Genomic DNA, 12,746 nt, shown 5'->3' with positions numbered 1-12,746 from the left:
CTACCCTGACAAACTGCACTGGAACGTTGTGCAGGGTCTGGGTGACTGCTGGGCTATATTTTAACATCCACTTTGGTTCTCATTTCCATCTGCTTTGCATAGCCTATTACAATATATAGAATATAATTAGTGTTTGTCCCACTAGTGCTGAACTAAAGGCCAGAAAGTCATCACCTCTGGAGTGAATGCTGGGTATGACAATACACGGTAAGGAGGGTCAAACAACCACTGTGATGTGCTGTGCTCTCATTTTTAGAAGAAAGAACATTCTCTAAAATATTAAAGAAAACGCGCGCCCCCCCCCCCCACCTCCCAAAATTGGGAAAGTGGCATTAAAAGCAAAAATATGCTAGGGTGGTGGGAGATTGAGGGGCTCTGAAAATGTATGCTTCACAGTTGTTCCAAAGGGAAAATTAACCTTAATTCTGTGAGTTTTAAATAACATTGAGACTAGCAAGGCCTCCAGCGAAAAAACAAAGCCCTACCAGTGCCTCTGCTGTCTGCTGTTGGCTTATACAGTATTTGTTGGGGCCTGACCTAAGCTTCCCAAACGCACAGAGACTTCAGGCTTTGGGGGCAAAGCCATTAATAGAAAGAGGCAAGATAGAACTGCGGGTGACGTTGAAAGATTTAGCACTCGGGAAGAATATTAGTCTAATCTTTGGGTAATTGATGTTTTAGTGAAAATTCAAGAACCACTCATGCTGGGGTGAGCATGACAGCATGTTAAAGTTCAAGTTTTGGCTGAGGTACAATAGATGCCAAAATTCAGAGGAAAGCACTAACTCAAGATTTACTATGTCTGGTGGCAAAAATCCAAGCTGTAACATCACGGATGTAATGGAGTTGGGAGAGGAGGATTCTTAGAGACAGATTTTGGAGAAAGCGGTCCATAGTCAGGAGGGTGACTGCCTTTTAAGTCAAGTTTTAGGGACCCTCTTCAGGACAGTCAGACGCAGGCCCCAGAAACATAAGGGGAAGGGGTTGCTGGCTTTCCTCTCCTGACCCCACAAGATCGCCTGCCTTTCTAGAGACTGTCAGGGGTGAGACTCCTGAGTGGGATCTGAATGTGAGAGTCAGTGTGAGGTCACCTTTGGTCCTGGCCCTGGGTACAGTCTTGGCAGCAGGAGCTGAAGGCATCTCCAGCTGCCTAGAGGCTGAGGTTGGAGGATGTAATGAGGGGGGAAGCACAGGTGAGCATCCCCAGTTGGGGGGTGGACAAGGGGAGGGTCTCCAAAGGAGAAGAGTCAACTCAAGACACCCAGACTGACTGCTCACAGCACTGCCTGTTTAGTAAAACCTTTCTTGTTTCCCTTTGACCTCTCACAACCCCGGCTGTGAGCCTGGAGGGCTCTCAGGAAAAGCAGGAGGGCCAGCAGAAGCACCACTGGAGGAAAGCTAGACAACCCACAGAAAGGCTACCCTCCTCCAGCCTTGCCTTGGGGAGGGGAGGAAGCCTTAAGCTGCAATCAAGTTTTGATTACTGGGACAAGACACTTTGATTATGGATTAATGAGTTATTTTGAGGCTTGAAGTGACTATAGGACTATTAACCAAGAGTGAGCTATGAACCCATGGGACTGTCCTAGACTGTCTCCGAGAACCAGAAATGAACAACCCTTGCCAAGTGGGCTTAAAGAGAGTAGGGATGAAAATGAAGTTGCTTTACGCTTGCCAATGAGTGCACCGTACTTGATGGATGAATCATAATGCTGCCGTCTCCCTCTGAAATTTATGTTCATTTGTTCATGATCCAACCCCTGCAGCCAGCACACTGCTCCCCAAGAGCAGGGATTTTTACCAACTTTGGTCCCTGCTGTATCTACCCTTGTCTGACACAGTGGCTAGTTGGAGTAAGTGCTCAAAGGTTTTGTAGAATGAGGGGTGGTGCCTGCCCTGGGCTGTTCTGCATCTGCCTCCATCTCTGGACCAACCCCTTCTTGACGTGGTTTGAGATGGAAGACTCTCTCTCACTCATCCCTGCTCCCTTCTCAGCTCCCACTTGGTGCTTTAAACTTGATGGACACACACAGGGTTGAGAAGGAGTGGTCCAGAGCTGGACTCCTTGCTTATTAACCAGGCACGGCATACGGGGGTCAGATGCCCAGCTGAGCTGCCTGTTATCCTGCATGATGGGGCTTGTGTACAGAGTCTGGGAGATGACCTTCTTTCTTAAGTCAGAATGTGGGACCAGGAGCTCTTTCTCAGTGCTCGAGGGTGCTGTCCTCCTTGGAGGAAGGCCTGGGTTGCGCACCTTCATTTCAGAGATGACCGTGTGGTTGGGGGAGGAGCCTGAGTTTCACAAAACTCAGTCCATTGCCTTGCTCTGCACCCCAGATCCTGTGGGCCTCCAGGCCCGGCTGCACGCTAACCTGTGGCTGTGTGACTGCCTTGGCCTGGTTGACTTGTAGCCGCTGGTTTTGTGGTCTGCTCACCAGTGCCTGGCCTTCCATTTTCTTTTTTTTTTTTTTTTTTTTTTTTTTAATTTTATTTTATGGCCTTCCATTTTCCCGGCCTCCCTTAGTCATGAGATTCCTGATCTTGTTATCTCACCACCTTTCTTTTTTGTGCATTTTGCCTGATCTTGCCCTTCTGAGTGTTTGGTTCAGATCTCCAGACCACCTCTGGGATGGACCTAGGCCTCTTGGCATGACATTTTGGTTTGAAGATTAAGGCAACTAGAGAAAAAAACATGATAATCGAATGCCTGATCCTTATTCAGACTCTGGACCAGTATAATAATGGCTACACAGTCATTCTTGGGATAATTAGAAAGTGGGCTAGAGATTAGATAACAGCATTGCATCAGAGTTACAGCTCCTAAATAACTATACCAGGGTTATTTAAGAGAACGGCCTCATTCTTAGGAAGTACACGTGAAAGTACTCATGAGTAAAGAGGCATGATGTCTGCAACTTACTTTTAGATGATTAAGGGGAAAAAAACCATACACAGAAAGAGAATAACAAAATAAAAGAGGCAGAGTGTCAAGCTTGAGTGAATCTGTAGAAAGGGTGTATGGGAATTCCTTGTACTATCCTTCACAACATTTATGTTAAGTTTAAAATCATTTCTAAATTAAAATTCAAGTAAAAAGGTTGCCTATCCAATCTATACAATCAAAGCTTGTGTCTCCCTATTCACCCACCTAAATACTTCTCCTTCCATCCCAGTCAAGCCCTACTCAGATGGTAGTACTTCGAGGCAAGTGTGGATTCTGGCTTGTGTGGGCAGTTTATTAGCCTAAAGTCCCTCCCAGGCACCCCTGGCCACACTGGTGTGTGAGAAGCAGGAGCGCAGTCCTGAGGGAGGACATCCCTACTGCACAGTGCCCTTCTCTATCTGTCCACCTGGTTCCTAGGACAAGCTCTCTCTTGGGGACCATCTTTTGGGAGCCTCCACCAACAGGCTCGGCCGGGACCTCAGGCTGCAGGTGCCCTGTCCCTGCATCAAGGGATGCTAGAGCACACTGACCACATACCACGAGAAGTGACTGACCACAGCGCACCCACAGAGGGCATCTGTGAATGGTTCCAAACACATGGGCTTGGGCTAGAATCCTGACCTCTCCGGGCCAGCCTCTCCTCAGTTGTAAAATCGTTACCTCTGACTGGACGATCCCCAGTTTTTCCCAGCTCCGTCTGACCTGGTGTCTGCACAAGCAGAAGGAGACAAGCACCATCCCTAAGAGACCCAATTCCATGCAGTCATTTGGGGCTTTATCACTGAGCTGTTCCTTCCTCCTCAGAGTCTGTTCAGGCATCATCATCAAAGCATGACCAGGGCATGACCTTGCTTGGTCCCATAAATCTCTCATCTTGGAAAAAAAATTTAAATCCCTCTTACCTCTGAGCAGTAACGATGAAGCTGAGAACTTCCTCTTCCCCAGACAGGTGGCTTGTATCAAAGATCACGCTGAATTCATACTATGGGAAAAGAAAGTGACATTTGGCGCTAGCCAGCATTCCAAACTTAAATGCTACAGTCTTCTGCAGTTTATGACCTCTGGATGCTCATTTGCACGATAAGCTTTATGGTTTATGCATCTCTTTCTGATGGTTGGGCCAGAGATACAACTTTAGCAATAAAAACCAGCCCAGAGCCCACTCTGGCGAGAGGCATGTTGTCCTTTTTAGCAACTGAGGTTCTCGTTAGGAAGCAATATGCTTGAACTCTTAAACCAGGACTTCCTAAATTTCACTCACACACCATCATCCCAATTTTTGCCACATCTGCTTATCATATCACCTGTGATAAGTACTTTGTATTTTTACTGCCTCACTCTTTCTATTTAAAGACTATTTTAAAGAGAAGAATTTATATCACTATCACAGATGGGAATCCAGGATCACTTGCCATAAAGAGGAGGTCATCATAAAAAGAAATAATGAAAACAAAGTGATGTTGAATTCTGTTGCCTGCTGAAGGCTCTGAGCCTAAGGTCTGCTCTGTTTTGATAAAAGGGAGATAAACAAGTGATAGAGACATTGCAGCGCTACTGGAGACTTCCACCTGCAAAAGGTTAGGATTGAAAGAGCATTGAAAAGGTAGTAGCTTTCTCATTGTCAGTCAATGCTGTTTAGCGCTGTGTCCACGCATCACCTAAAAGCATCTCAGGTGCTGCCAGTAGTGACCATCCTCTGATTTGGGGAGCACCTTCTCAAGCAAATGGTTTTCACTGTCTTCACATCGGGCAGGTGTGGGAATGGGGGAGGACTGCTTGGGTGGGGCTTATAGAGCCAGGCTCCACCACAAACTGTGTGATCTTGGCCAGATACTTGATCTCTGCATTTCAATAAAAAAGAAGAGGGTGGACAAAATGATCCTTAAATTCCATCAAGTTTTGGGAGTCTCAGTTCAGTTCAGTTCTCAGTCATGTCTGACTCTTTGCGACCCCATGAATCGCACGTAACACGCGAGGCCTCCCTGTCCATCACCAACTCCTGGAGTCCACTCAAACTCACATCCATCGAGTCGGTGATGCCATCCAGCCATCTCATCCTCTGTTGTTCCCTTCTCCTCCTGCCCCCAATCCCTCCCAGCATCAGGGTCTTTTCCAATGAGTCAACTCTTTGCATGAGGTGGCCAAAGTATTGGAGTTTCAGCTTCAGCATGACTTATTTAATATCTAAATATTTGGGTTCCTTTATGAAGAATTCTAGGCAATGGTCTAAATCTGCAAACTAGATTCTACTGAACTGACCACTACCTGAAAGTAATGAATGTTGGACCACAACTAGAGTGGACACTGGACATCCCTTTCTAGACTTTCTGTTGTGGTGAGACCTGTCAGCTTACAGTGAGGCTGGGGAGTGGAAACAGAACAGGAAACAGAGCTGGAAAACACAAATGATGGGAAAGTCAGGGGTCTTGTCTCAGCAAAGAGTTTGACCCAGCAGGAGATCTGAATTAAACGCTCTAACGATAAAAGTAAGGTGAAAGGCAAAAGACTTGGGCATGAGGCCAACGAGAGCCAGCAGCCTGGGAGAGCAGAAAGTCAGGAACCAGGCAGGCTGGTTGTGAGAGACTGAAATATATGGCCAGCAAAGTAAGCAGATAATGTGGTCATGAGGCTTAGCAGATGGTCGGAAGTCAGACAACTCACAGGTCTAAGGGAAAGGGAAGGACAAGCCAAGCTGTGGATAGAGGGAGCCCCATCCCTGTTGGGTTGCTTCTTGGGCTTTCTCCAAGGACTCATTCCCAGACCTCCTGCCTCCAGGTTCAGCCTTGCTACAGGTGTTCACTTCTGTATGTGGGAGGAAGGCAGTGACATTACCAAGTTGGAAAAAAAAGTCCAACATTCAACATCCATTCTTCTGTTGGCTCAATGACTATTTTGAGAGCTAATGAATTCTAATGAAATTTAGGCCCCAGAAGTCAGGACTGCTTTATTTTTATTATATTCATTTATTCACCTTTTTTTTTTTTTCATGGGAAATGATCAATCCTGGATCCATCTATGAAATTGTTATTGCTTAGTGGCTAAGTTGTGTTCAACTCTTTTGAGACCCCACAGACTGTAGCCCACCAGGCTCTTTTGTCCATGGAATTCTCTAGGAAAGAATACTAGAGTGGTTTGCCATTTCCTTCTCTAGGGGATCTTCCCAACCCAGGGATCAAATCCACATATCCTGTGTCTCCTGCACTGGCAGGCAGATTCTGTACCACTGAGCCACCAGGGAAGCATCTGCGATATCCTTTCAAAGTATCTTTAAAACTAGCAAGATGCACCCTAGGTTTGGGAAGGAGGCTGAATTTTACAACAAGATGGCTACTTTTAAAGTGTTTCAATTAAGTCTGTTTCCTGTTGCTCAAAAGATTTCAATTATATTTGTGTGTGTGTATGGGGGGGCATATATTTTACTATAGACAATGATGCCTAGGGCTCAGGGTCCTTCTCCTACATCTTAACCCTACCTGGGATCTCATGGGACTTGACCCGAATTCTGCCAGCTTTTTCTAAGCCACCTCTTGAGGTTTCCCTTCTCCTGGGATGAATGTGAACAGAATGAAGATCAGAGCCAGAAAAGGGCTGAGGAATCACAGAGATAACAACCACTGTAGATTGGACTGGGTACATTCAACGAGACTGAGGGGTTCAAGAGATTTGCTAAGAAATGAGCAAACCTTCCTACAAGAATGTTCTAACAACTGGTTTGTAAAACAGCTAGTATACATTAGGAACAAAAAGCCTTAGATATTAAAATGACCCAATTTCATGATATAGGCAGGAGAAAAGGATTAAACTTTCTTTTTTAAGTGGAGGAAAAAGGTAGACAAAGGAACACAAAATTTCCTTCAAATCACAGCAGGGAAAACAGCCTCCATTTTCAAAGGCAGATCTGCCTGGTCTTTTAGGGTCTAGTTTTGCCTCCAAAAATCGCATCTTCTACATGTTTGCACCTTTTTAAAATGATGTCACATACTAGAATGCTCCATGAATCTCCAAATCAGCTAAACCATATTATTGTTTGAGCTTAGAAAATTTAGCTCCTTATAAATGCCAAAATGACTGTAATTTCCTGAATTCTTCTGAATAAACGATTATGTATGTTTTAAGAATTTTAAGAGGTCTCTTCAAAAAAAATTGTGAGTGCCCAGAGGAGTGGCAGCCCGGACTATAGATCACTAGCCAGGACCACATCTTCTCCAAAGTGGTCTCAGGAACTCAAAGTGGCATGCGATGTCCCAGAAAAAATATGTCAGGCCAACCAGATGGTGCTCAACAACATACAAAGGCCATTGTGTGTGTCTCACATTTGAGGTACATCATGTGGACCAAGGGGAAAGACCACATGTCCACGGCTAACCTGGAGTAGACTTAGCTATGGTCATTCATGTGGCTGGCTGTGCCCAGGCAGGACTTGGCTGGCCACTCCGGTTGCTGTGGGAGGCAGGGGTCGTGGAGGAAACCTCAGGGAGGCAGTTGGCAGAGTCAGTGGCTGATGGGATGGGCTGGAGGCTGCTGCCAAGGAAGCGTCCGGTCCCTGTCCCTTACCTTTGACTTTGACCTCATGAAAGGAAATCCCACACTGCATTTGAGGAAGTCCAATTCTAGCAGTTCACAGGAAATGCCCATTTCCTCCTGAAAGACAAAAAGCATCAACAGATGGGCTGGATGCATCAAGACAGGTGTGTGGAAGGAGCCCTAGGGAGGCAAATCCAGACTTTAGCAGACATGGTTCTTCTTTTGGAAAGTTCTCAGACAACGGTCACTGTTGGTTGGCTGCACTGGAATGAGAACCCCCCGCCAGGCCAAGTTCCTGGTCCTCCTCTGACTGCACACCTCCCCACTCCTTTGCCAGAGGTTCCTGGGAAGACAAGTGCAGAGGACAAAACCACTCTTCATTCTTAACCAACCCTTTGGTTCTGAACCCTGATGTTCTCCCAGTGAAATGGGCCAGCCCATTTGTGAGCTGGATGTCTCCTTAGGTTTGGATTAAAAGGCATTCAAGTTACCTTCCTGACCCCTTTTATCCTATGCCCACACCCTAATCCTGCCTCTCAAGATCTTATCTGAGGAAAGACAAATGCTAAGAAAATCACACCAGGGAAAACACAGGGATTCTTTTCACAGTCTGAATCAGTGAGGGCTGAGCTGTCTCCCCAGCAAGCCTTGCCAGAGTTGGGGCTGGGTGCAAGGGCAAGGAGGGAGTTCCAAGAGTAGCCAGCCTGGGCTGGACTCTACAGACTGAGGCACGAGGAAGCCAGGAGAGGCGCTGTGGAGAGCTGCCATCTTTCCATCTGGACGCATGGTTTACAATCAAGGTCAAAAGAAAGCAGGAGGCTCTTCATAACCCATAGGGCCTCTCTGAGTCACTGAGGCCTAATCAAGACTTCTGAGGGGACACAGAATGTTTGCAGATTCTGGAAAAGGAGAAGGCACAGGATAAAAGTAGCACTGGCTGAATGTCTAGAAACTGGGGCGCTGGAGTTCAATGAGGCTATGTGACTTCCCCAAGGTCATTCTAGGCTGACTCTAAAACCTGTCTCCTTCCCCTTTGAAAGGCCTGGGTTTCTAGAAGGACTGAGCACAGCCAACACCACAATGGCACCAAAAGGAACCAACTTGTGTGGACTCTTGCTCTGAAATGCCACCCATGCTTCCTCCTCCCATTGCCGAGAACAGCACCTTTCAGCTCAGACCAAGATTCCCAGGCAGATGGGTGCAATAAAAATTTTCACTGTATGTCCAGTGAGGGAAAAAAATGTGAGTGCTTACCATAAAATACCTACTTAGTTACAGGTTACACAGCATATGATTATACTAATGTGTTATCAAGATTATCAAACAAAAAAGTGGAAATGAAAAAAAAAAAACTCATCTGTGAGGTTAGAAGTCAAGATAGCAGTTGGGAGGCAGTAAGTGGAAGGTAATAAGTGCTCCCCTTGTAGCTCAGTCAGTGAAGAATCTGCCTGCAGTGCAGGAGACCCAGGTTCGATCCCTGGGTTGGGAAGATCCCCTGAGGAAGGAAGTGGCAACCCACTCCAGTATCCTTGCCTGGAAAATCTCACGGACAGAGGAGCCTGGTGGGCTGCAATCCATGGGGTCGCAAAGAGTTGGGCACGACTGAGTGACTAACACTAACTAAGTGGAAGGGAGTTCTTGAGGTGCTGGGGTTTGTTCATTATGAAAATTCGCTTAATGATTTATGTACTTTTGTCCATTTTCTAAATATCAATAAAACTTTTATTTATAAACTAGCAACAAAACAACCTAAAATAAAAAGAAGCAAAAGATAGGAGATATATAAATGTAAAAGGAAACGAAAGCTTATCTTTCAGTATCCGGTCTAGATATCCAATGGGGATTACTGACCTCAGTGATTTTAAAGTTTTCTGATGGTTCTCCGTGTCCTTAGTCAGCATCTCTCATGCAGTGGGCTTGGGCCCTCCTGTGTTAGAACTGCTTTGGGAACATTCTTTAAAAATACAGATTCGTGGGCCACACCCAGTGGTCTGAGTAGGTAACTGAGTAGACTCTGAGACTGTGGGGCCTGAGATAAGCACTTTCAATACAGGTTAGGTGATACAGCAAGCGTCCTGCTCCACAACGATTTGGGAGCCATTGCTATGAGCTCCCCGTTCTCTGGTCCATTCTACAGGCTGCTTAAGGAATCTTCTTAAAATGCCTTTCTCTATTGTGAACAGAATAAAGCTCAAAATCTGAACTCTGGCATCCATTTGGCCCCTACCTTTCTGAGTACATACATCACTGTTCTACAAATACCCTTTTCTTGGTATCATTTTCACACCTTTTGTCTAAGTTGTTTCCACTATCAGGAACACCTTTCCTCAGCTATTCCTCCATGGTTTTCTTCTCCCATCTTGCCCCAACACTAATGGGCGATAAGTTGGCATATATAATATGGACATGGAACAGGATTTGGAATGAACCCCAAGCATGGACTCCCATGATCAGCACTGAGGATACAGGTCTGAATTACTCTGGAACAGAGGAGCCCTCCATTTACTTGGCTTTGATCTAACACTGCTTCTGATTACCTGAGAGTTGCTGAACTACCTTATTTTTGTTAATTCCAAAGATGCAAGAAAATAACATTAGTCCAGCATTTATTGCCTTATTCCAAGTCTCTCTTCCACCTACTCAGTCTAACAGAAATGAAAATTCCAGTTGGATATTGAGGTGGAGAATAAGCAAAAAGAGCAAAAACCAAAGACTTCTGTAGGAAGGAGAGTGCTCAGCATATAGTCATGACTCAAACACTCTTAAATGGTGTCACAGGGAGGAATGTCATGGATTACCCTTCTGTGCCTGCCAGCACCAGCCCAGCCCTCCCGTGGCTATGTAAGTCCTCTTGACTGAAAGGTTTTAATTCTATTCTCCACTCTCCACTGCAGCAATTAGGGAAAGAGCCAACTCTTCCCCCTCCCACCCTCAGAGCATGGGCTTCTGCATGTAGATGGTGCAGGTACTGCACCCAGAACCCCTTTACTGGATGGCTTCCAGTCCCTGGTTGAATGGGAACTGCTTTGCCTGAGAGGTTATAACATCCTTCCTCTGCAGCCTATGATCAACAGGGGTGCAGAAGGCCACCCCTTTGCCTCAAGGTGAGACCAGCTGTGCTGTGAGATTCATATTCCAGAGCCCTGCTGCAACAGGCTGAGAGCACATCCCTGTTTGCCCGTGTCCTCTGCCCTAGGCTGCTCCCTTATTCCTCTTCTCCCAAGATCATTTCTGTACTAAATCACTTGCACAGGAATCCCCATCTCAGATTCTGCTTCAGCGAACCTGACCTCAAACAATACTCTTTACAGATAAGGCTGCTGGTACCAAAAGCTTCTGGGAAGTGCTGGGCATCTGTTCCCAGGTGGGGAGAGGCAACAGAAGGGGAACCCCCATGTGCTAATGAATGTTGTTCAAATTCATACCAACCAAAGGAAGACTTTCTAACTGCAGGTTATATAGCTGCCCCCATTAGGGAAGCATTTCACTTTAAAGCCCATCAGCACCTCCTTTGCTCTGGTTTTATCCAGAGCAGCCTGGGCCATGAACTTAAAAAACAGGGTCATTATGAAGCCAAGTACCAGACCCGCACCCCCACCCCCACCCCCAGTCCCTTCCCTGTAGTCAGGCAGGTACCCTGTAGGCACAAGAAGGCTCAGGGAAATTTAAAAAATGTATTTGGGGTGATATGGCTAAACTAAGCCTGGTTTCAGACAGCATCAGGAATAGTGATCTAGTTGGGGAGAGAATGCTTATTACCTCTGCCCAGGAGGTACATGATGAGATTCTAGGGACCACACTTCTCCTTGGCTCTGACTCCTTTCATGCCCCAACCATTGCTCACATTTGAGAACTTCACCTTCAGCACTATTGCAAGACTTATGATGAAGAGCTCTCAGCTAATGGGGAATGTGGACCAGGGAACTGTCTACCCTTTGTCCCTGATTGCCAGACAGTGTAGAATCTGATTACTCAATTCAAATGCACTGAAATCTACTGAACCCTTGTTGCAAAGCTGCAGGCTTTCATGAAATCAACTAAAGTGATGCATAGAAACTGCCCAAACCACTTAAAAGTCTCTGATCTATCTGGATCTGATGGAGTTACTTAACAGTTAAAGAAGTCAAAATTATCCTTGGATGATAACACTTTAAGATATTTCAGAAGATAAGGATTTAAAATGAAAAGATCAAGAGAAGCCTTTGGGGAAAATATACTATCATAAAAACAACCTTTTTGTGATTGTCCTCAAAAAAACAAAAAACAAAAAAATGGCAAAATAGGAAGTAAAGAATGTTACCTTATGATATAACAGGAATAGTTATATCCAAAAGCTGCCTATCTAGGGACTCCCCTGGTGGTCCAGTGGCTAAAAGACCCCACGCTCCCAATGCAGGGGCCTGGGTTCAACCCCTGGTCAGAGAACTACATCCCACATGCCGCAACTAAGCCGTGGCACAGCCAAATAAATATTTTAAAACAAAAACCAAAAGCTGCCTACCCAGCACTCAGTTACTTCTTCTGTTTCAGAAATTAATGCACTTCTATTTTAAAGATGCTACTAAAGCAAATAAGCCTTTGCCTTGGGTCTAAGAAATCTTTGACTACTGTAATTACCCTGTTACAAGAGCTGTTAAGTGTAGAATAACATAAACTTATTTTCACAATCTTCAGTTTTATCTTTCAAGGAAAATCTCAATCAAAACTTAAAAATTTTTACTATCAAGTTTTGGACCCTATTTTAAGAAGATTCACAAAACTAGTCTTTTTCCTAGTCCCCACTTTTCGTTGGCTTGCAGGGACACCCAATCCCATAAAATGCTATCAAGGTTTCTCCCTGGAGATCGATTCAGTTTAAATTTTTCTTTTTCTTTTTTAATAAGACCCATTACTCTCAGGGTCAGAGAAACATCAATTAATATTTTTTTAGAACACAAGATAAACGCATACTCAGTTTGTGAACGTTTGTTTCTGTATTCTCAGGACTGGGCACTCCGTAGTTTCTGAGTTTGCACTTAATACTTGAACAGGCCTTGGCTCCTCAGGGATTCAGATGAAGGGGCTGCAAGAGGTAGCTTATTTGCTGGTCTGCCTGGCATGGGAGATGCTTGTCTTGGCAAAAACCCTCTCTTTTCCAGACATACCTCGGCCGCCCTGGCCCCCGGGAGCTTGGCCAGTGGAGCCAGGCTCCAGCCCTGTTTGTAATGTGCGGGGTGGTTGGCAGGAAGAATCAGATCATGAAGTTAGTGAGCCTCCTTGGCCTTCAGGCTCCTTTTTC

General features: G+C 45.5%; 1 protein-coding gene across 2 annotated transcripts in view; it reads right to left on the bottom strand.

The window, feature by feature from the left end:
- ITGA9 (integrin subunit alpha 9) overlaps positions 1-12,746 on the bottom strand; it is a 365,208-nt gene that overhangs the window by 82,726 nt on the left and 269,736 nt on the right. For both annotated transcript variants that reach the window (XM_044934133.2, XM_006077035.4), the window contains exons 19-20: positions 7,499-7,585; positions 3,847-3,926 (exon numbers count right to left, since the gene is read on the bottom strand). In XM_044934133.2, the coding sequence (XP_044790068.1) occupies positions 3,847-3,926; positions 7,499-7,585 (167 nt within the window). The remainder of the gene's footprint in view (positions 1-3,846; positions 3,927-7,498; positions 7,586-12,746) is intronic.

Source organism: Bubalus bubalis, chromosome 21, assembly GCF_019923935.1.
Source record: "Bubalus bubalis isolate 160015118507 breed Murrah chromosome 21, NDDB_SH_1, whole genome shotgun sequence".
Lineage (NCBI taxonomy): Eukaryota > Metazoa > Chordata > Mammalia > Artiodactyla > Bovidae > Bubalus > Bubalus bubalis.
Note: the sequence above shows the minus strand (reverse complement) of the source record. Positions and strands in the feature narration are given on the sequence as shown.